Source organism: Taudactylus pleione, unplaced genomic scaffold (genome assembly GCF_031769625.1).
Source record: "Taudactylus pleione unplaced genomic scaffold, aTauple2 ptg000012l, whole genome shotgun sequence".
In the NCBI taxonomy this organism is placed as follows: domain Eukaryota; kingdom Metazoa; phylum Chordata; class Amphibia; order Anura; family Myobatrachidae; genus Taudactylus; species Taudactylus pleione.
The window spans coordinates 7,295,443-7,319,510 of record NW_028284415.1 but is presented as its reverse complement, the minus strand read 5'-3'; the positions used below and the strand labels follow the sequence as shown (position 1 = coordinate 7,319,510).

The window sequence follows — 24,068 nt, the reverse complement described above, 5'->3', positions numbered from 1 at the left end:
GGATATGTGCATGTTTCTGTGTTACTCTGACCTGCTCAGGATAAACTCGCTATCCTGAAGCTGGTCTATTGTTTTTGTGATTTCTCAGGCAGTAATATGTGCGAGTGAAGCAATCGCACTCTATTACATTGTCCGAGTTCTATCTAGAGAATGGGAAAACATCTGGATGCGAGATGCTTTTTTGCTAAAGCCCGAAAAATGCGAGTTTTACTATAGTCACACCCTATTACATTTGCAAGTGAGTAAATAATTTGAGTTTAGCGCTAAAATCGCATTTTAAACAAAATACGCAACCTATTACATTTGGCCCTATATCTTCAAAGTGTTTATCTGAACAAGCCCTACAGGTTATTTTTACATTGTAGAGAAAAAACCCAGAAAGTCACACATTTGTGTTGAAAAGATAAATAATATTTTTATTGTATACACACCTGCAATAAAATAGAAATAAAACAACCACTTTGTAATAAATGCTGTGTAGCTACAATTGTGTTTATTATGTAGTAAAGTGCTTATGGCAACAAGCAGCATTTAAGCAACAGAGAGAAAATTCACCACCGTCTCGCTAACTATCCTAATTAAACTGTGTGAAACTACAAGTCCCATCATGACTTGTAGTTCCACAACAGCTGGGTAATCACAGGTAGTCTAAAGCTGTATACACACGGAACGATCTGTTCAGCGATCGATATCTCTGAACGATCTCCCTTGAATTTCCCGGTGTGTTGGATGAATGATATCGTTCATCCACACACCAACAACGGCCAACGGCCATTCCCTCCTGATAGATATCATCCAGGTTGGCCTACATGCATGGACGATTAACGATATCGTTATTGTCTATGCGGGACTAAGACAAATATTTCATGGAACAGTTTAGAAAATATTGCTTATCTCTACCAGTCACAATTTAAAACATACTTGAAATTGTATCAAATTGGCCACGTACCAGCTAGCCAGCCACACACCTAGAGAATCAACATGATTGCTGTCCAATATGGCCATTCCACATGCAGGCCAAGATACTTTAGTCAATGGGACATTTCAGAGCAGAACATGACCGATATTGACCCGTGTGCGCAGGCTGCATTTACCAAATGAAAGAATGATCCTATTGATAACAGCCATTTGAGAGCACAGGGTGATTTTGGAACATTTACCTAACATTGCAGTGCCTGAGGACCCTCAAATTGTGCCCTTGTACCATAATAGAGCAATGGATCACCACAGTGATTGTATTATCATATAATACGGTCACCTGAGCATACTCTGTAGCCCTATGATATATACATGTGCACATACGGTGTCTATTTGTATAATTGTATGTTTACAGGTAAGTAGTTAAATATGCTTAGAGCCGTATTCAATTTGAGCGGACCTGCGATACTTTTTCACCTCCCGTGACTTTCCGCCTACTTCGCCTGTTTTGCAGGCGGAAAAGTATCGCGCGCGTGCCCGCGTATCGCCGTACTCAATTTGAAAGTAGGCAAAAACGGGACCCGGCGAAACTTAAACAAGCGGAAAGTACTGTCAGATTTGGGGAAAACAGCCTGACAACCCCCAAAAGATGCTCTGACATGGGGGTTCCCTATGGTACCCCCCGATTTGGCTTGCTGAAAGTATTAGTTGTTTTTAAACGGGCTCAATAGCTGCTAAATAGCATTTTTGTACAAGTGGTGAAGAATAGTATTCAGGAGCTTTTTTGCAGAAAATAACTTATCCCAGCAAATTTGGGGTACTTGAAAATGGGGGCCAGCATATTTGTAAGTTTTAAAAACGTGAAAAATGCACCTGCCGCAAGCCCTGCAATGAAAACAAACACCTGGGGCATACTTGGGGACCCCCCCAGAGTCAAGTTTGCTAGTTTTTAACTTTGTCCCCCAACATTTTTTTTTTCGCCCCCAAATTTAAAGTGATTTTTTGGGGTGTTCTTAAGTGTTTTTAAAAAACATTTTGACACAGTTTACCTTTGGGGGACTGTCTGAAGGCTGCACAGGGGGTCCCCGCAACGTTGCACCCCAAAACCACAATTTTGTTCGCCTGCTATTCATAGGCAAAACTTTTCTGCCTATTAAATTGCATTGACTTTCCACCTAGGCGAAAAGTCTTCCAAATTGAATACGGAGTAAAATCAAAACAGGCGAAAATGAAGTAATCGGCAAAAAATTTCCGCCAAAAACACGCGAAAACGGCTTTTCGCCTCAAATTGAATACGGCCCATAGTGCTTGATACAGCCGAGCAGCTCTGTAATTAGTACAGTGGTCTTCTACCATTTCATTATTTTCTTGAATACTTCTTAAATTCATCACAGTGCTGAAAAAGATGACAAATTCCTAAGGTTACTGAAACCTTCAGAATGATTTGTATTAGTTTAACTTAAAAGTCTTTATTTTCATCTAAAGGTTCGCTGACAATTAGTCTAAAACAACCAAGCTGGATGCAAAATGCTGCCTGTATACGTCCCCTCACTCGGCAGCAGAACGGTAGGAAATCGTATTGGAAAATGCACTCAGACGATGGCCATCTTTCCCAACAATGTCACGTTTCATGGGATGACCACAATCCTCAGAAACCAAAGGATGTAACCAATGAAATGACCATACTGGGAATAGGTACAGCCTTGCCTGATCAGGTACATAGCCTGATTTGTCTTGAACATCCAGCCGTGTTATTTCACATGTGTTTAATACCACAATTTCCCTGTACCAAAGTACATGAAGTATCATATAAGTCTATTATTGTTTAGATTGTTGAATAGGCTACATATTGAATAGGCGTTACACTTCAAATTCACATGTCCACACAGGATTTAGATGAGCTGGGTTACTCTGTGCTGCTGTTAAGAGAATGTTAGCTGGCTAAAGAATATTCTGGCCCTACCCATTTCAAATACTGCATGTCTCTGTGTATCCAGGTTTGGAGAATGGTTGTAATACTGTAGGTTCTCTTTCCCTGGTCAAATAGATGTAATAAAATAAATATGGCACATATCTGATCTTTCTACGGTTTATGGTGTTTTTCAATCTTCAGCCTGCTGCAATCATCTAGCAATTGAGTATGATATGTATAATTAAAGCTTCTTCCATACACCTTTCATGAATTACACACACCAGAACTGTTACTGTGCAGAGCTCTTATCCTTCTTTTCATGTGGAAGAGAAACAGGAACAAGTAACACAATCATCCCTTGTTACAGTGTGCTTTCTGTATGGGAGGAGTCTCTCCTTCACTCTGCCTCTTCCTCTAAGGACCATATCATCTTCATACACATGGACCGTCCCAAATGCATTGGTATCAGGACGTGACTCAATGACCCCTTCCATTGTGATATGGTGTATCCCATAGGAGTCCTGGTAGTATCCCCCACTGTGGTCATGTCCAGCAAGATAACACACCACACTCTTATGTTGCCGGATTACTTTGAGTATGTCGTTGTAGTTCCATGCCAAACAGTTACTGGGTTTAGCTGCCGGGTGGATAGGAATGTGGCCTGTAATGATATTTGACAAAAAATACAATGTAATTGGTTTTCCAAAACAGATGTGCACTTCATTTTACACTTATGTAAGGTTTATACATGTACAGGTTGAGTCTCCCATATCCAAATATTCTGAAATATGGAATATTCTGAAATACGGAATATTCCGAAATACGGAATAATTTTGGCATGACTGAGATAATAAAACCTTTAATTTTTGATGGTTCAATTTACACAAACTTTGTCTAAGGCACAAATTATTGTAAATATGGTATAAAATTACCTTCAGGCTGTGTGTATAGGGTGTAAATGAAACATAAATTTATTTCATGTATGTACACAAACTTTGCTTGAGCCACAAAATTATTGAATATATTGTATAAAATGAGCTGCAGGCTATGTGTATAAGGTGTATGTAACACATAAATGCATTCTGTGTGTATATTTGGGTCCCATTCCCAAGATCTCATTATGATAAGCAAATATTCCAAAATACGGAATATTCCGTTATACAAAATACCCCTGGTCCCAAGCATTTTGGATATGGGAGATTCAACCTGTAATTGCATTTCGAAAAGATGTGCACTATATTCTAAACGGAATCGGTATGAATTACCGCCGGACGGTAATTCATACCGATTCTGTTTATAATCCCGACAGCGGCTGCCCGACATGGGTGAAAATCCTGATCGTCCCACAGGTAAGTATTTACTAACCTAACCTCCCCCCCCTAACCCTCCTTAGAGGTGCCTAACCCTAACCTTCCTCCCAGTGCCTAAACCTAACCCCCCCTTCCCCACCGCCTAAACCTAAGTCTCCCGGGGGGGTGCCTAACCCTAAGTCCCCCCCGGGGGTGCCTAACCCTCCCTTCCCATAGCCCTAACCTCCCGATGGGGTGCCTAACCCTAAGTCCCCCCCGGGAGCCCTAAACATAACCCTTCCCCCCCCGCGCGGCTGTCTGCAGCGGCACCCAGCATCACTTCGATTGGGATGCCTGGCGCCGGTCTCCCGGCGTCGGTAAAGTGATAGGAGTCTAGATTTTAGACGCCTGTCATTTAACCCTTGCCGGGATAAAGAAGTCGGGAAGCCGGCGGTCGGGATTACGTCCGCCGGCTTCCTGACTGCATACCTTATAAACTGTATAATTAAAACATGGGCAGATCCTGCTGCTTTGTGTGAGTGACAGGCCAAAACATGGGCATGCACTTTGACGTGTGTTTAGCAGTCAAGGAGAGGCGAATTAAAGGGGGAAGGGGAGGGGTACAGGGTGCAAGTGCCCCCAGACCCAGGAGTACCATGACCACTAGTTGCCCTGTCGAGCTAAGGAAGCATGGATTGGGAGCTCACTCATTGCTTTTATCAATAGGAGGAAAAAGCTGTTGTGTGAAACAGGTTAAAAGTGACAGGCTTGACTTATGAGTCAGAGGAGGGTCTCTGGACACTGGCTATCAGGGCCATAGGGAGGGTGGTGCAGCCGGTGCCTCCGCACAGGGCGGAATCCTCCAGCGGCACCGGCCACACACTTCCCGGCGCTGGAGGTCTGCAGGAAGAGACCTCGGGCAGTGGTGCGCGGCGCACGAAGAACGTCGGCGCAGGATCCTGCCCGCCCTCCACCACCTGGGAGGAAAGGTAAGCGCTCAGGGGGAGGAGGGGGGCAGAGAGGGAGCGAGAGGGGCGGCAGTGCTGTACAGGGCGCACTGCCGTCCAGATACGGCTCTGCTGGCTACTCAAATAAAAAATATAGTGGTCGTTCACATCAGCTTAATGATATTGCACAGGTGCTTGTAAAGGGCGGGGTTTACTCTGAACCATAAAAGAAAAGGGTATTTCCTCCAGCACACTGCAACAATATCAGCAAAAAATACTTGAACCCTACATAACAATAGAGAGTCAGAGGTATTAGTTGCATACATTTGCAAATATATGAATAAGCGCCGGGCCAGCGTCAAGGCTCCTCTATACTGGTGTCCCTAACATTCAGGGGTTCACGTCTGAGGTGCAGGGCACCCCAAAAGAGTCCAGCCAAGGACCATCCCCAGGGCATCACACGAAAAAGGGAAAGAAGGTGATAGTGAAGTGTAAAGTATAGATGTGTACAGATAATCAATAAAGTGTTAATATAATACGAAAGAATTAAAATTACATAAATAACAAACAAATAGAAAGGTGATGAAAAAGTATCTATGTGAATTAAGTGGTGATGCCCTGAAAAAGGCCCAGCCAGAGTAACTCCGGGGACCCCAGGCCCAAACACTCACCCCAAAATAATTATTGCTACCTAATAGTAGCACACACTCTGGGCCACATAATTACATATTAATGTACTGCATAATAACAGCACATATTAAATGTATAAGCTGAGAGCTGACTCACCTAGGAGGTACCCCAGAAACCTCCAAATGGCACTATACGGACCAGCACATCCTCCCAATGCTGGCTCCCTTCATGCCTCAATATATATATATATATATATATATAATATATATATATATAGAGAGAGAGAGAGAGACACAAGTCCTGGTCGCACTCCTTGAACAATTGTGATGGTATATTATCCACTAAAATTTATCGTAAGGAGACTGATAAAAACTCTCCTTATGGCTGACAGCTTTCATCCGGCACCATTGAAGAAAGGGCTTCCTTTCTCGCAGTTTTTGCGAGTAGTGCGCATTACCTCTGATATTGAGGATTTATCCACTGCATTGTGGGAGATGGGACAGAGATTCATCGATAGAGGTTACCCAGATGTGGAAATTGATGAGGCTATTTCAAGATGTTTGAGTATTAGTCGTGAGGACACATTGGTTACCAAAAAATCTAAGTCTGATAAGGATCGGATGATTTTTTCATCAACATATTCAATTGCCTCCAGACATATTCGGGACACGATCTTACGTCATTGGCACATTTTGCAGTCTGATGAAACTATTGGTCGAAATTGTATGAATAAACCCCTCTTTTGTTATAAGAGAAGTGAGAACTTTAAAGACATGCTTGCCAAGTCGGATATAGGACCAATAAGGAATAAAAATTGGTTACTTGCTAAAAATGGAGCCTTTAAATGTCATGGGTGTGTCAATTGCCAATTTTTAATTTTGGGTGATCATTTGTGTGACCCCAAGTCTGGTACCAAACATGAAATCCGACATCATCTTGATTGCAATAGCCGATTTGTGGTATATTTAATCAGATGTCCCTGATTAGCGCCGGGGGGGCGGGGCTTAGCGCCGGTGGGGGGGCAGCAGCTACGGTGGGTCGGCGCATGCGCGGGCTCTTAGTCACGGTATTTTTTCCGAAAATACCGCGACTAGAGTGCGGATGGGATCCGCAGGGACAGAGCTTTATCGCAAGCTCTGTCCCTGCAAGGGATTTATAGTAAATCCCTGTGATATTGCCTGAATTCGCAATGCGAATTCACTCGGTAATATCACACTACAATCCGCATTCAATATGCGGATTGTAGTAAATAGAGCCCTATATAATTTCAAATTAATAGGGGTTGGCTGTATCCATTCTGTAAAGTGGTCTTTTTTACTACGGCGCTTATAGCAAGTAATAATTTTCTACTGCCCCCTCAGAAAAATCCCGAGAACGGTACATTCAGGAGTAAAAATGGCACAAAGTTGGCCAGGTGGGTAGTTTGAAAATGAGTTTTAAGGTAAGTACTTACCAGCAATTATTACTCTCTCATTATTTTTGTCAGAGTATGTGAGGACATGATCCAGCCACGCCAGCTGCTTGCTACTCATCCCTCCATTAAACTCCAGCAAGTGACGTGTCTCAGAGCCTACATGGAGAGTAAATGTACAGTTACCTTCAATTCACTGATATGTTCTAAATATGGAATTACAATTAGTCATAAGTCTCATCTGGTGCAAATCCTGGGCTTCACTGTGACCAAAGTTGTATGCCGCAGTAGGAGGTAGTGATGTTGACGTTCGTGGTAGTTGCAGGTTTTGGCATTTGGGTGTATGACAGGTGTTGATGTTGGTGTCTGCAGTAGGTGGAGGTGTTGTGTGCAGCATATGGTAGCATTGGTGTACAGCATATGGTAGCATTGGAGTGCAGCATGTGGTAGAATTGGTGTGTGCAGTATATGGAGGTGTTGTGTGCAGCATTCGGTGTGTGCAGCAAGTGGTAGCGTAGGTGTACAGCATATGGTAGCATTGGTGTGCAGCATGTGGTAGCATTGGTGTGTGCAGTATATGGAGGTGTTGTGTGCAGCATTAGGTGTGTGCAGCAAGTGGTAGCGTAGGTGTACAGCATATGGTAGCATTGGTGTGCAGCATATGGTAGCATTGCTGTGCAGCATATGGTAGCATTGGTGTGCAGCATGTGGTAGCATTGGTGTACAGCATATGGTAGCATTGGTGTGCAGCATGTGGTAGCATTGGTGTGTGCAGTATATGGAGGTGTTGTGTGCAGCATTTGGTGTGTGCAGCAAGTGGTAGCGTAGGTGTAGAGCATATGGTAGTGTTGATGTGTAGTATTTACTGTGTGCAGCATGTGGTAGCATTGGCAGGCCCGCTGAGAGCCACGGCGGGCCCGGGTAATAGGGGGCGTGACCTAATCGCGGGAGGCATGGCCACGCCCCCTTCCCGAAAAAAAAAAGATATGCAGCGCCGTGAAGCGGCGCTGCACGCTGGGGAGGGGGGCGCTCTGTGCCCCCTCAGCCCTGCTCAAAGCCAGTGTGATCGCTCCCCCCCACAGGCATAGGAGACTGCTGTGGCTGCTGCTCAGCAGCCACGAGCAGTCTCCACTGCAGCTCAGCACATGCTGTGTGCTGGGCTGCTGTGAGGGAGGGGGAGCAGCGCCGGACCCGGGCCCCCGTCGGGCCCTCAGGAAGCCTGGGCCCCAGAGGGAGGGGGAGCAGCGCCGGACCCGGGCCCCCGCCGGGCCCTCAGGAAGCCTGGGCCCCAGTAATCTGTACCCGCTCCCCCCCCCTCTCGGCGCCCCTGATCATTGGTGTGTGCAGTAGGTGGAGGTGTTGTGCGCAGCATGTGGTAGCGTGTCAGTAATGTGTATGTCAGGTGTTAGCATTGGTATGTGTGGGAGCTGGAGGTGTGGAGCTGCACCATGTGCAGTTATTTGTGTGCAGCAGGTGTTGGGTGTGCAGCCTCACATCACTACCCTGTGCTATTGGAGGTACCACTATAGCCCGTATTGAATTAGAAGGGAAAAGTCGATATCCGTGAAAAAGGATCGCCGATTGCGACTCTTTCGGCAGTCGGAAACTTATCTCCGTATTCAATTGCAAACGCTTTTCGCGCACACAAAAACGCAATGCAATGTAATAGGCGTAAAAGATTCGCTTATGAATAGGTGGAGAAAAAAAAAAGTGTAAAATCGCCATTTTGGGGTTCAAAGGTGGGGAAACCACTCTGCACCCATGGGACAGCCCCCCAATGAATAACTGCATCAAACCCCCCCCCCCAAAAAAAAAAAATATTAGTGCATCTTTTAGGGGGTGTCAGGCTGATTTCCCTAATTCCAACAGCACTTTGCCTGGTTTGCATTCGCCGGGTTGCGTTTTCGCGTCTTTTGGAATTGAAAACGGCGAATCGCGGGAACGCGCACGATAAGTTTCTGCGGCTAAAATATGTGATATAGGCGAAGAGTCTGCCAGGCAAAAAAGTATTGCAGGTGCAAAACTAATTGAATACCGCCCTATATATCTTTCAGTCTGTGTCTTCCGGCTTCCCTCCTCACATTAACGCACTGGGGCCCATTTATTAATGATCGCATTTTGCAATGCGATCAGGGCATGCAGTACCGCCCCTGATCGCATTGCAAAATGCGATCCTATCTGCCGGATGTATTATCCGGGACATGCAGGGAGACGGGCTCCGAAAAGAGCCCGTCCCTGCGATGTCTCCGGAGGGCAGTCGGGGCTTCTGCGCATGCGCAGTCCCGCGGACTGCACATGAGCGGCGTCCATTGCCGGCGGAGGGATCTGGCAGATCCCTCCGCCGGCTGATATGCGGTAAGTCCCCATAGGCTACAGCAGCTAACGCTATCTTTAGATAGCGTTAGCTGCTGGGGCCAATATCGGGAATGCTTCGCATTTCCGATATTGATACATTTTGCAGCATCGCATCCCCCATAGAAATCTATGGGGGAGGCGGCTGCCGGCGGCAATGAAGGGATCGCAGCAAGTATCGGTGATACCTGCTGCGGTCCCTCCTTCATACATCCGGGGGATACTTAGTATTTGAGGTAAACCCCCGAAAACAGGTGTTTTCGGGGAATTTACCTCAAATTCCCTTTGATAAATGGGCCCCACTGTCCTTCTCCTCACTAACACGAAGTGGATATACTCAAACAAAATAAAGCACAAAAAGCCTTCTGAAATACTTTGTGCAGCTATGATTATTAAGATGGCCACATTGGCTACAAGTTTTTTCCCACCCACTTGAAGACTGAGCAGAGATTGAAGACTTATACCCGTTTCACACTGCCATCAATAACCCGGGTTATTTCACGTGCACGCGCAGCAACTCGGCATATTGCTCAGTGTGAAAAGGCCCAGTATCAAATAACCCGGGTCGACCCAGCATTTCAACCTGGGTAACGATCAGGTTCAACCCGGTTCGCGGTGCAGTGTGAATGGGTAACCCAGGTTGATGCGACCTGGGATCCGTTCACAGCATAGGAATAGCCGGCACTTGGAGATGATCTCTTCGACCCGGCAATAAGCTGAGTCAGACTGGAGTTGGGGCCGAAAGGTAATCAAGAGATATCCATGATATCCAGTGGAGTCACTATAGGGGTGCGGGCCGCACCTGGGTATCACCCTTGGAGGGGGTGACACCAAAATGCCATCTCCTCCTCAGTGACAGAAGCCAGGTGCTGCAGTATGCATGCCCCCGGAATAATGCGATTGGAATATGCATGAGGACATGCTCCTTTATATTATGCCATGGCCCCATTTTCGGGGGCACGTGCAGCTCTGCCGCGCAGAGAGGATATAATGTGCGCACACCGCCAGACCCGGTGACGCCTCTGGTGATATCACCTGCGTTACTTTTATAGTGAACGGCACCAATACTTTATTTTCACCTACTTTTGTAGAAAGTAAGGGCTGATGAATAGACCCTTCAAAATAATTGCTTTGACACTAATCAAAACACTTTAACTATATATGACATATTCTCCCTGTAACTAGATAAACAGTGTGGCAATGTGGCCACATATGAACTTTAATAACGTTGTTACGCCTTACATGTATGTCCATGGACAATACACAAACACCGCTACTTATACTTTCTTGTAGCAGAACATGCATAAGATATTACGACTTACCATATAGGCATATAAGGCTTCTGCTCAGGGCATCACTGTACAAGGGGCTGAATATAAGTTGTTTTGTTTTCTCTTATGTTTTCTCTTTTTTTATCTTCTCTTTTTGCTACACCGTCATTACCCAAAAGTTATTAATGGTAAAAATAATTTAGGGATATTAAACAATGCAGAGCCTAATGCTTGGTGGTTAGTATGTAATATAGAGCTTATTCTCAATTAGTTAGTACAGTAAAGGGGGGGGGATACATTTACTGGTGACTATTGTTAAATATACAGTCAGGTCCATAAATATTGGGACATTGACAGAATTTTCATATTTTGGCCTCTAATCACCACCACAATGGCTTTGAAATGAAACAAGCAAGATGTGATTTAACTGCAGACTTTCAGATTTAATTTGAGGGTAATTACATCCAAATCAGGTGGACGGTGTAGGAATTACAACGGTTTCTATATGTGCCTCCCACTTTTTAAGGGGCCAAAAGTAATGGGAAAAACTAAACAATCCTAAATCTAACTTTCACTTTTAAATTCTTTGTTGCAAATCCTTTGCAGGCAATTACAGCCTGAAGTCTGGAACGCATAGACATCACCAGACGCTGGGTTTCATCCCTGGTGATGCTCTGCCAGGCCTCTACTGCAAATGTCTTCAGTTCCTGCTTGCTCTTGGGGAATTTTCCCTTCAGTTTTGTCTTCATCGAGTGAAATGCATGCTCAATCGGATTCAGGTCAGGGGATTGACTTGGCCATTGCATAACATTCCACTTTTTAGCCTTAAAAAACTCTTTGGTTGCTTTTGCAGTATGCTTCGGGTCATTGTTCATCTGCACTGTGAAGCGCTGTCCAATGAGTTCTGAAGCATTTGACTGAATATGAGCATATAATATTGCCCGAAACACTTCAGAATTAATTCTGCTGCTTTTGTCAGCAGTCACATCATCAATAAATTCAAGGGAACCAGTTCCATTGGCAGCCATACATGCCCACGCCATGACACTACCACCACCATGCTTCACTGATGAGGTGGTATGTTTTGGATCATGAGCAGTTCCTTTCCTTCTCTTCTCTTCCCATCACTCTGGTACAAGTTGATCTGTGTCTCATCTGTCCATAGGATGTTGTTCCAGAACTGTAATGGCTTTTTTAGATGTTGTTTGGCAAACTCTAATCTGGTCTTCCTGTTTTTGTGGCTCACCAATGGTTTGCATCTTGTGGTGAACCCTCTATATTCACTCTTGTGAAGTCTTCTCTTGATTGTTGACTTTGACACATATACACCTACCTCCTGGAGAGTGTTCTTGATTTGGCCAACTGTTGTGAAGGGGTTTTTCTTCACCAGGGAAATAACTCTTTTGTCATCCACCACAGTTGTATTCCGTGGTCTTCCGGATCTTTTGGTGTTGCTGAGCTCTCCGGTGCGTTCTTTCTTTTTAATAATGTTACAAACAGTTGATTTGGCCACACCTGTCCATGAAATAGCTTTTGAGTTGATAGTCCCATTACTTTTGGCCCCTTAAAAAGTGGGAGGCACATATTGAAACTGTTGTAATTCCTGCACCGTTCACCCGATTTGGATGTAATTACCCTCAAATTAAATCTGAAAGTCTGCAGTTAAAGCACATCTTGTTTGTTTCATTTCAAAGCCATTGTGGTGGTGAATAGTGGCCAAAATATGAAAATTATGTCAATGTCCCAATATTTATGGACCTGACTGTAGATCATTATTTGGTATGTACTGAGAGCCTGGTACCTGCTCTGCTTGTCTATTGCAATGTAGCCAAAATTGTTAGTCATTTTCCCAGTACAAGGAGCCACATAGGGCCTGATTCAGTGATGTACACTAATGCCACTGCAGCTGCGAAGCTGTGTGATATGCAAATGTTGCAGCCACCTGGGTTTCTATGGAGATGCCCACCAGCAGCTTTGCAAATCCAAGCAACTGCGTACAAAGCAGGGACATACGGTCAGGGCATACTTGCCGATATCTGATTTTGCTTCCCCTGGAGAAGCCCGGGAGGAGAAGCAGGTAGGAGGTATTGGGGGCGGGGCCAGATGGGTTGCATCATTAAGCCCGCCCCTACAGAATATGCCACGAACGCCGCATATTTATATAAGGGGGCTGGGTCAAATGATGTGATTTCCAGAATCGCATCATTAGGTCACGTCCCTACTTGCGGACCCGCAAGAAAATTCTCCTTATTCTGCCCACCTCACTAGGAAGTGGGCAGAATGCAGGAAAAGTGCCTACCCTTCCGGGGGTGCTGGGGGTTACCCGAAAAATCGCGAGTCTCCCGCGACTTCTGTGAGGGTAGGCAGAGCCTCCCCTGTCATACTCCCTCCCCTATCATACTCCCTGTCATGCTCCAGAGTTCTGATATAAAAACTGTTTATACATGTGTGCCTCCCCAGCCGCAGCATCAGTCGCAGATCAGTTGATAATCTGCCTTCTGAGTAACCCTATGGTTGCACAGAATGGCCGCCCAAGCCATTTTTACTGCGTACAGAATGGCAGTTGCAGACGAGCCCTGAAAACGGTCACTGACCCCTGTTGCTGCCCACAAATGGTCCCTGCCTGTCAACCACTGTGAATAAATCCTTACTGCAAGCAACATCAGTAATTAAACTTGACACACACGCAGTGCGACTCAGACGTAAGCACAGAATACCAAAAAAATCGCTCAACTTCGGCTTGGCAGCAATCTTTGAATCAGGCCCATAGTACGGATTTGACCGGCATTTTTTCCTTTACTTAAGAGTACTTAGCAAGTGTGTCTTCTACCTTGTGCACATACCATTGCTGCTGGAGAGATAACTATTGTCTAGGTAAGCTTCAGATTCTTGGTGTCCAGGGCTGGCCTGTGATCTGCCAAGTACACTTAAATCATAGGTGTCGACCAGAATGAAGCGGAACTTATGGTGAGGGCTGAAGTGGTATGCATAGTAGTCATTGGTGTCTGAGTTTCCTCCATGGCTTGCATCAGTTTCACTTTTTAACTTGTCCTGCATCCAAGTTGTATTTAGTTTTGTGTCTCTCAAATAATCCCGATAAAAGTTATAGAGCTCATGATTTCCCCAGATGTGGTGGAAAGGCATCTTTGCAATCTCAATCTCTTTTAGGACAGTGTCAAGTGATTTTTTTGAGATTAATAATTTTCTGTTGGAACCATCAATGATATCTCCAAGTTGCAACACAAACTTGGGGGCAGTATCCTCCATGTTCCAGTGTTCAATGGCACTTCGCAGATGGAAGCAACTGTGCCTGTAGTATCTCATAGTTAGCCAGGCACTGAGTCCATCATCTCGATCAGCATATTGAATGTCCGCTATGACGCCAAAACTAAAATATGGTTGTTGGTCTTCGTAGCAGCTCGTCATGTCTTGAGGTTTTGCCCCTGTCCTACAGAGCAAGATTACTGTAAAGGTCAAGCACTTATATAATATAATAAATACATTTAAAATCTCATTATGTAAATGTTATTATGTCATGTGAAATAATAGAACTGACGGGAAGCCTGATATAAAAGATCACTCTAGGAAGACATAAATTACTTATGATAAATGTGATAGGCAAGACCAGTGCTAGTGGTTGCCAATAATAAAAGATGTGGACACACAGAAGAGCAGCACCACATAACTGAACCCAAGGCTGACATGTCAGCATCATTTACTTCATTTAATAGTTTTTCCTGAATTTCTCAATAAGAAAATTTTGGCCTAGGGGTGCCGCAAAACAATTGCTGAAACTCTATTATTATCGTTTATGTATATGGCGCCACAAGTGTTCCGCAGCACCTTACCAAGTACATAACCAAAAAAGTGTCTTACAATACAATACAATATAATGCAGGACAAGGACATGGATAATGTACATTGATACATTGGTGACCATAACACCCAAACAAGCAACCAAGGTGTCCTAGTGGTGAGTAAGAAGTAGATGAACATAAAGTAAGGAGAAGCACAAGAGCAGGGGCTGGCTGGCAACTTTTAGCCTGGGGGGCAAATGCATGCAGGCGGCCCTGGCAGAGGAGTAGCGTGTAGCTACGGTGCCCGAAGAACGTGCGTGCTACGGTGCCGCCCCCCCCTCAAGTGTTTCAGGGAGGAGGCGGGTCCATATGGGATTAATGTAAGGTAAAAATAAAGATTAGGGGCAGCCCCCTGTTGTAGTGCCCATATGCAGTGCCCCCGTGTGCCACAGGAGATAACACCCTTATGCAGGCCTCCAGTAGTGCCCCCAGTAGTGATCCCCCCTATGCAGTGCCCCTTGTGCCTCCAGTAGTGGTCCCCCCTGTTCAGTGCCCCTTGTGCCCCCAGTAGTAGGCCCCTTATATAGTGCCCCCAATAGTGGTACCCCCTATGCAGTGCCCCCAGTAGCAGTCCACCCCCCCATGCAGTGCCCCCAATAGTGGTAACCCTTATGCAATGTCCCTTAAATAGTGGCCCCAGGTGTAGTCTCCCCCCTATGCAGTACCCCCAGTATTGCCTTTTATATAGAGCCCCCAGCAGTGGTCCTTCGCAGTGCCCCCAGTGGTAGTCCCCTCCCCCTATGTAGTGCCCCCAGTAGTAGTCCCCGCCCCCCTATGCAGTGCCCCTAGTAGTAGTCCCCTCCCCTTGTAGTGCCCCCAGTAGTAGTAGTAGTCCCCCCTTGTAGTTCCCCTAGTAGTAGTAGTCCCCCCTTGTAGTGCCCCCATTAGTAGTAGTCCCCCCCCTTGTAGTGCCCCCATAGTAATCCACCCCCCTGGTAGTGCCCCCAGTAGTAATCCCCCCCTGGTAGTGCCACCATAGAAATTCCCCCCCTGGTAGTGCCCCCATAGTAATCCCCCTCTGGTAGTGCCCCCATAGTAATCCCCCCCCTTGGTAGTGCCCCCATAGTAATCCCCCCCCTTGGTAGTGCCCCCATAGTAACCCCCCCTTGGTAGTGCCCCCATAGTAATCCCCCCCCTTGGTAGTGCCCCCATAGTAATCCCCCCCTTGGTAGTGCCCCCATAGTAATCCCCCCCTTTGGTAGTTCCCCCATAGTAATCCCCCCCTTGGTAGTGCCCCCATAGTAACTCCCCCCTTGGTAGTGCCCCCATAGTAATCCCCCCCTTGGTAGTGCCCCCATAGTAATCCCCCCCTTGGTAGTGCCCCCATAGTAACGCCCCCCTTGGTAGTGCCCCCATAGTAATCCCCCCACTTGGTAGTGCCCCCACAGTAGAGAGAGACTTAATAAAAAAAAAAAAAAAAAACACTTACCTGAAACCCCGCTCCTGGTCCCGACGCTTCCACCGGCTCCTCTGGCCGCTTTGCATTATGGGAGAGACGTCGTCATGACGACGTCTCTCCCATTACCCACTGCGGGAGCCGGAAGATGGCTCCCGCAGTGGGAGCAGCGGCAGCCGCTGAGAGGCTGCTGATTACAGCAAACACACAGTTGCCGGCTCCGGCGGCTGTGTGTTTGTGCTGTGTAGCGCTAACCGGACTCCGTCCGGTCAGCACTACAAACGCGGTGCAGTCTGTGTCACAGTGACACAGACTGCACCGGCCCGCGGCCCGCATGACGCTGCGGCCCAGGGTGCACATGGCACCCTGCCCCCCGGCCCAGCCCGCCACTGCACAAGAGGGTAGAGAGCCCTGCTCGCAAGAGCTTACATTCTCAAGGGAAGGGGCAGACAGACAGGCATTATACTATTCAGGTGAGTGCAAACCTCCTAATGCCTAAACCTAACCTCCCTCTTCCCGCACCCTAAACCTTCCCCCCTTAGTGTCTAACCCTCCCCCTAGTGCCTAACCCCGTTACTTAACTTCAGAATGCCGGCACCGGGATTGTGAGAGGTGTTGGGATTCAGGCGCGGGCATTCTAAGCGCCGGTATTCCGGCGGCCGGCATTATGACCGCACCTCCTCAGACACCTGTGTAACAGCTAATTCTCCTGCTTAAAAGAGATTTTGGAGATCCTGCACTTCTGACGACAGGGCGGTTTTTATTGGTGGACGAGCTGTGTAATCGCATGGAGTGCTCCGACCCTAGCCTTCAGGCTGTCTGGCTGAAGGGGGAAGACAGCAATGCAGCTAGCCAGGATCCTTTGGACAGTGCTGTCTGGGAAACCCTCAACGGGGTGGGATGGGGGGTGAAGAAATGCACAGCACTGGTGTTGTCACCAAGGCCATAACTAGGGTGGCGCGACCTGTGCCATGGCACAGGCCACCGCAGGGCAGGGGGTGCTGTTCGGGCCTGTCAATTTTCTGTTTATTATCATTCTAACTTCCTCTTCTTTTATTCCCAGCATCTCCTGGCCTCCCCTATCTCTTCCCTGGCCCTTCCCCATCATGAGACCATGGCCCTTTTTCAGGTGTGAGTCTTATGTCCCTATGAGCACGCAGTTGGCTGATTGTTGCATACTGCACATGCATCGCACTGCGTGTACGCGAAGGCCACACTGCGATTACACAGAGCACGGTAAGCCATTGCAGAGTCAGTAAAAGGTAGTCAGCATTTGGAGGTGATGACAGGGGAGTGGTTGGAGAAATGCAGGCTTGCCTGCCCATTTGAATGCCATTACATATGAGTGCAGAAATTAGCCACTGTGACGGCATAAGCAGCTTGTGTACTCACTGCATGCGTAGAGGTTAGCAGTTTCTAAGTAAGGCCAGGGCTGCTGTAATTGTGCGTGAGGAGTCGATAGTACTAGAGGTTTCCAATGTATATGCAGGACTGCGAGGTATTACAGATGTGAGATAGCGGTAGTCAGGGGCTGGCTGGCAAGTTTTAGCCTGGGGGGCAAGCACACGGCACTGGCCCATGAGCAGCCTACTACTCTCAGTACCCGGAGGCAGTGCTATCTGAATTTTAAAGTGGGGGTATGGAAAATGTCAGTTGAACCCCCAACTTTAGGAATTTTAATAACAGGAATTAGCCTCTGCTTCCATCTCAACCCCATGCATTCACTGCCTACTTCCCTCTCCTACCCCCTGCACTCTCACGCCTACGTCCCTCTCGTACCCCCTGCACTCACTGCCTACATCCCTCTCATACCCACTGCACTCACTGCCTACATCCCTCTCATACTCCCTGCACACTCACTGCCTAGGTCCCTCTCCTACCCCCTGCACTCTCACTGCCTAGGTCCCTCTCATACCCCCTGCACCTCTCACTGCCTACGTTCCTCTCTTACCCCCTGTACCTCACTGCCTACATCCCTCTCCTAGCCCATACACCCCTCACTGCCTAAGTCCCTCTCCTATCCCCTTTACCTCTCACTGCCTACGTCCCTCTCCTACCCCCTGCACTCACTGCCTACATCCCTCTCCTACTCCCTGCACACTCACTGCCTAGGTCCCTCTCCTATCCCCTGCACTCACTGCCTATGTCCCTCTCGTAACCCCTGCACTCACTGCCTATGTCCCTCTCGTACCCCCTGAACTGCCTACGTCCTTCTCCTACTCCCTGTACACTCACTGCCTCCATCCCTCTCCTACCCCCTGCACTCACTGCCTGTGTCCCTCTTGTACCCCCTGCACTCACTGCCTACGTCCTTCTCCTACTCCCTGTACACTCACTGCCTACATCCCTCTCCTACACCCTGCACGCTCACTGCCTAGGTCCCTCTCCTACCCCCTGCACTCTCACTGCCTAGGTCCCTCTCATACCCCCTGCACCTCTCATTGCTTACGTCCCTCTCATACCCCCTGTACCTCTCACTGCCTACCTCCCTCTCCTACCCCCTGCACCTCTCACTGCCTATGTTCCTCTCACCCCCTGTACCTCACTGCCTACATCCCTCTCCTAGCCCATGCACCCCTCACTGCCTACATCCCTCTCGTACCCCCTGCACTCACTGCCTACGTCCCTCTCCTACTACCTGTACACTCACTGTCTAGGTCCCTCTCCTACCCCCTGCACCTCTCACGCCTACGTTCCTCTCGTACCCCCTTCATCTCTCACTGCCTACATCCCTCTCGTACCCCCTGCACTCACTGCACACTCACTGCCTAGGTCTCATACCCCCTTCATCTCTCACTGCCTACATCCTTCTCGTACCCCCTGCACTCACTGCCTACATCCCTCTCCTACTCCCTGCACTCTCACTGCCTAGGTCCCTCTTTTACCCCCTGCACCTCTCGCTGCCTACATCCCTCTCATACCCCCTGTACCTCTCACTGCCTACGTCCCTCTACTAGCCCATGCACCCCTCACTGCCTAAGTCCCTCTCCTACCCCCTGCACTCTCACTGGCTACTTCCCTCTCCTACCCCCTGCACCTCTCACTGCCCACATCCCTCTCCTACCCCCTGCCTACGTCCCTCTCATACCCCCTGCACTCACTACCTACGTCCCTCTCCTACTGTACACTCACTGCCTAGGTCGCTCGACTACCCCCTGCACTCTCACTGCCTAGGTCCCTCTTCTACCCCCTGCACCTCACTGCCTACATCCCTCTCCTACCCCCTGCTCCTCTCACTGTCTATGTCCTTCTCATACCCCTTGTACTTCTCACTGCCTACATCCCTCTCCTAGCCCATACACCCCTCACTGCCTAAGTCCCTCTCCTATCCCCTGCACCTCTCACTGCCTACATCCCTCTCCTACCCCCTGCACCTCTCACTGCCTACGTTCCTCTCTTACCCCCTGTACCTCACTGCCTACATCCCTCTCCTAGCCCATACACCCCTCACTGCCTAAGTCCCTCTCCTATCCCCTTTACCTCTCACTGCCTACGTCCCTCTCCTACCCCCTGCACTCACTGCCTACATCCCTCTCCTACTCCCTGCACACTCACTGCCTAGGTCCCTCTCCTATCCCCTGCACTCACTGCCTATGTCCCTCTCGTACCCCCTGCACTCACTGCCTATGTCCCTCTTGTACCCCCTGCACTCACTGCCTACGTCCTTCTCCTACTCCCTGTACACTCACTGCCTACATCCCTCTCCTACTCCCTGCACGCTCACTGCCTAGGTCCCTCTCCTACCCCCTGCACTCTCACTGCCTAGGTCCCTCTCATACCCCCTGCACCTCTCACTGCTTACGTCCCTCTCATACCCCCTGTACCTCTCACTGCCTACGTCCCTCTCCTAGCCCCTGCACCTCTCACTGCCTACGTCCCTCTCCTAGCCCATGCACCTCTCACTGCCTACGTCCCTCTCCTAGCCCATGCACCCCTCACTGCCTACGTCCCTCTCCTACCCCCTGCACTCACTGCCTACGTATGCACACTCACTGCCTAGGTCTCTCTCCTACTCCCTGCACACTCACTGCCTAGGTCCCTCTCCTACCCCCTACACCTCTCACTGCCTACGTCCCTCTCCTAGCCCATGCACCTCTCACTGCCTACGTCCCTGTCATACCCCCTGTACCTCACAGTGTTCACATCGCCTCCAGTACCTCTCAGTCCATCTACGCTGACAGAATGCAGCTGAATCTCTTCCTCCCCAGCCCCTGGATGGCAGTGGACTCTCCACGGGCGGCTCGGGAACCAAGCAGGGGCACTTCTCCTCCTCCCCGTCCCATAGCAGGCAGTGGGCTCTCCGCGGCGGCTCCGCACAAAGCAAGGACACACACACATCTTTCATCTGCGGTGGGACAGAGTATCGGGTCCCAGTGCCAGGGCATGAGGGCAGAAGCACTGATGCGACAGCAATTTAAACTTTGTGACGGCCGTGAACCAATCACGGCGCGGACCGGCAGCCAATCAAAACCAGCCACACAACTGCTTCCGATTGGCTGTCGGACTGCAAGCCGTGGTTGGCTAGCGGCCGGTGCCAAACTTAAAGGACCATCGCCGATTCCTCTTCGATTGGCAGCCGGTCCGCGATTGGTTCACTGCCGGCGACAACTATAAACAGCAATGTTGCTGCATCCACTCTGGCGTTGGGCCTGATACACAGTCAAATCAGCGCTGATCAGAGATGTGTGTCCCCAGCTGGACACATCTCTGAATAATGCAGCCGTCCCATATAATTCAATAGTGCACCAGCCCGGGGGGCACATGGCCCCCTGCCCCCTTGGTGGTAGTGGGAGGCAGTGGACATCTCTATGCTGGCAGTGCGACGGCATTTTGATAGCATTTATTAGCATATATTTGCAGCAGACCTGCGTGCAACCTCTCTCTGGCCCAGCCCAGGCTCTAGAACTCGACGGTATGGATGGTACTAACTTCTATTAGGTACTACTTCTAGCTATTCTGGTCCATTATGTGTCATAGGGCTCTATTATTAACATTATTTTGACTAAAATAAAGTGAAAAAGGGTGTTTTCACACACTCTTCAGCACTCATCCTAACCTACCTCATGCTCTTTCCTTCCTATCTTCCCCTTCTGTCACGCCTGTCTGTCTGCCCCTCCCCTTAGAATGTAAGCTCTCACAAGCAGGGACCTCTTCCCTCATGTGCTTCTCCTTACATTTTCTTCTACTCTCTACTCCATTAGGGCACCTAACACAGGACTGCCAACTCCCGGCAGCTTATTGTGAGTGCTTTAATCACTATTTCAGCAATGTATATAAGTCGTGTCCTTGTCCTGCACTGTAATGTACTGTAAGTTACTTGTTTCTTGTTCACCTATTAGTTCTATGTACTATGTAAGGCGCTGAGGAACACTTGTGGCGCCATATAAATAAAGGCTAATAATAATAAAGTTATTTTAGTTTCACCTAAATGTACTAAAGTGCAATTGGAGTAGAATTCGTAAAATTCTACTACAAGCCCTAATTATCACTTATTTTTAGTAAACAGATCGCATTTCCCATAATTGTAATGGGAAATGCGATCTGCCTGACATCTACTAAAAATATAATATGAAAAAATACCGGGGGAAGCCCTGTGATAATAACGCCATCTGGAGGTGGCGTTATCCAGAGTCTCCCCCGGTTACCGGACTCCTGTCAGCGGGTCCCAGTGATCAGCTGTGTGGTCTTAACAGACCACAAGCTGATCACTGCTAAAAAAAAAAAAAAATAGTAAATAAAAACCCCGAAAAACAACTTACCTGGGTCCAGGGCAGGTACTCGGTGTTCTGGTGATGACATCACTGGAGCACCGATCACAGGAGGTAAGTAAAATTAAGGGGGAGGGGGGGGTCAGAGGTGAGGCGGTTGCTGCGGCCGGTCGGCACATGTACGGAACCTTAGCTTGTCACTGTATTTTTTCCGAAAAATACAGTGATATGGCTGCGGAGGGGATTCGTAGGGACAGAGCTTTATCGCAAGCTCTGTCCCTGAAAGGGATTTTTAATAAGTCCCTGTAATATTGCCTGAATTCAGTCGGTAATATCACACTACAATCTGCATTTTAATGTGGACTGTAGTAAATAGAGCACTTAGTAACAGACAGTGGGCCTGATTCAGCATGGATCGCTATTCTGCTTATACGCACGCAACTGCATTGCTAATATCAGCGGTGATATGTAAATGTTTGCTTTCACATTGTGATCACAGCCTGACATAAGGACGCCCACTTCCCCTTACTCATATCTGTATACTTGGGCAACATAGCGAAACAATCGGTAACATCGGACCCAGACGCACAGTTAAGGCAGATCAGACCTCACTCAGGAATTGCTAACTTCTGCGCACGGTATGAGACCTCAGGCTGCGTCTGGTATCGCAGTACCTAATTTATGCACGCTCATGCAACGGCATAGAAACGCACTGGCACGCCTGCATTTGCTCAAAACCCTCCCCCCACCCCGGCACCACCCACAAATGGCACTTCCTGTCAATCACACTGCGCTGGGTCTGCGTAGCCTCTGCAAACGCAGTTCCGATCGCAATTGATAGTTCGCGCGCTGCCATGCATACACATGCACAGTGCAAATTAATCGACCTACTGCGTGCGTATTAGCAACTGCGTTCCTTGCTGCATCAGGCCCAGTGTTAGGTGTGTATGTGGGGGTCTGTGTTTTGCAGTCTAACAATAAAATATAAAATATTTTCTATATGAAATATCCCGTATATATGATACAATACAGTAAACAAAATTTTTTAAGTCACTGCCCCTTTAAATGTTATTTTATTTTTAATTAATTAATTTAAATTACTGGAAAACAATATAAAAATATCCGGGGTGAGAGGGGGGCACATTATTACTCTTCACCCGGGGAGCCATATTATCTAAAAACTGCACTGTCTGGTGCATATGGGCATATGTGTCAGAGACACAGGGACACTGGCTGTCAAAGTTATGCAGAGGGGAATGTGTGTGGGTGTCATCCCATTGGCATGGGTGCTGGATTCTGCTAGTCAGGGAGGGGAGGCTATGTGTTATGCTAGCATCTACTGTACTTTTATACATGTAATCTATGACTGTGATACAGAAAGTTAGGACTGATGTTGCATATAGCATCTTAATTATACAGTGGCAAAATTATATATGATCCAATAGTTTTCAAGTAGTATTTAATTTATATTAACTTGATCTGTATGTCTCCATATACAGCTTTACACTATTGTTTACACTAGTCCAGACACAGGAATGATATTACGTACCTCTCCATACAAGCTCAGAATGGAACTCTCATCTGTTCTCCCACACGATGACTTCAGACTGCATCAGTAACTCACTAAACTTCCTGTGTTATACACAACATGGCACACCCATTCAGCCCTGAGGACATTTTTAAAGGGATAACGCCATTACTTGACAACGAGGCTAAGGAATGACTAACAGATAAGCAACAGTGTGTCACCTTATAAATATGTTCTACTGTTACAAGTGTTTAGTACAGAACAGTGACGTGCGTTGAGGTAAATGGCTGGGGAGGCACTGGTTAGTATCAGAGTCAGATTTACAGATACATATATGAACCCAAGGGTTCATGTGGGCATTACACAAAGGTACAGCAGTATATAGAGCTGGAAATTTGATGTGTTTTGATTAGAGATGAGCGGAAAAGGTAGACAGGGGAGGCAGTGCCTCACCTGCCATACACTTTTTACTCCAGAGTTTTGACTATAAAAATGCAAAAATGACTAGAATAATACAAAGAAGATATTTATAATATATATATATATGTATATATATATATATATACTTTTCTTATAATTTTTATAGTCAAAACTCTGGGGTATATCTAAGTATGACAGGAAATGCTCTGCCTCACCTGACCGCACATTATGGTACAGAAGCAGGTTAGGCAAAGATTACACAAGGAAAATGTTATCTGTAATCTGTAGTTCAACTAAAGCCCTTTTTTCCTAGAAAATGGTGCCGCAAGTTATTTAAACTTAAAAGGCAGCTGAAATTTGTTTTTAAAAATATAATTCACAACTGAGTTGTAACAGTTCCTAATTTCCTGCTATTTTCATGGTTAACAA

The 24,068-nt window shown here is 47.4% G+C and overlaps 1 protein-coding gene across 1 annotated transcript; it reads right to left on the bottom strand.

Moving 5' to 3' along the window:
• Positions 1 to 400: 400 nt before the first annotated feature.
• Positions 401 to 23,319, bottom strand: LOC148542441 (manganese-dependent ADP-ribose/CDP-alcohol diphosphatase-like). Its single transcript, XM_088468598.1, has 4 exons — positions 23,241 to 23,319; positions 13,574 to 14,178; positions 7,150 to 7,266; positions 401 to 3,491 (listed from the first exon to the last, which is right to left on the bottom strand). The coding sequence occupies exons 1-4, from the start codon at positions 23,246 to 23,248 to the stop codon at positions 3,148 to 3,150; spliced, it is 1,074 nt and encodes a 357-aa protein (XP_088324724.1). The 5' UTR covers positions 23,249 to 23,319; the 3' UTR covers positions 401 to 3,147.
• Positions 23,320 to 24,068: the final 749 nt, after the last annotated feature.

Coding starts and splice junctions, on each gene's coding strand:
- LOC148542441 (XM_088468598.1), bottom strand. Junction 7,267..13,573: donor TTATCTCTCCAGCAGCAATG/GTATGTGCACAA, acceptor CTCTCCATGTAG/GCTCTGAGACACGTCACTTG. Junction 3,492..7,149: donor TGAGAGAGTAATAATTGCTG/GTAAGTACTTAC, acceptor ATATCATTACAG/GCCACATTCCTATCCACCCG.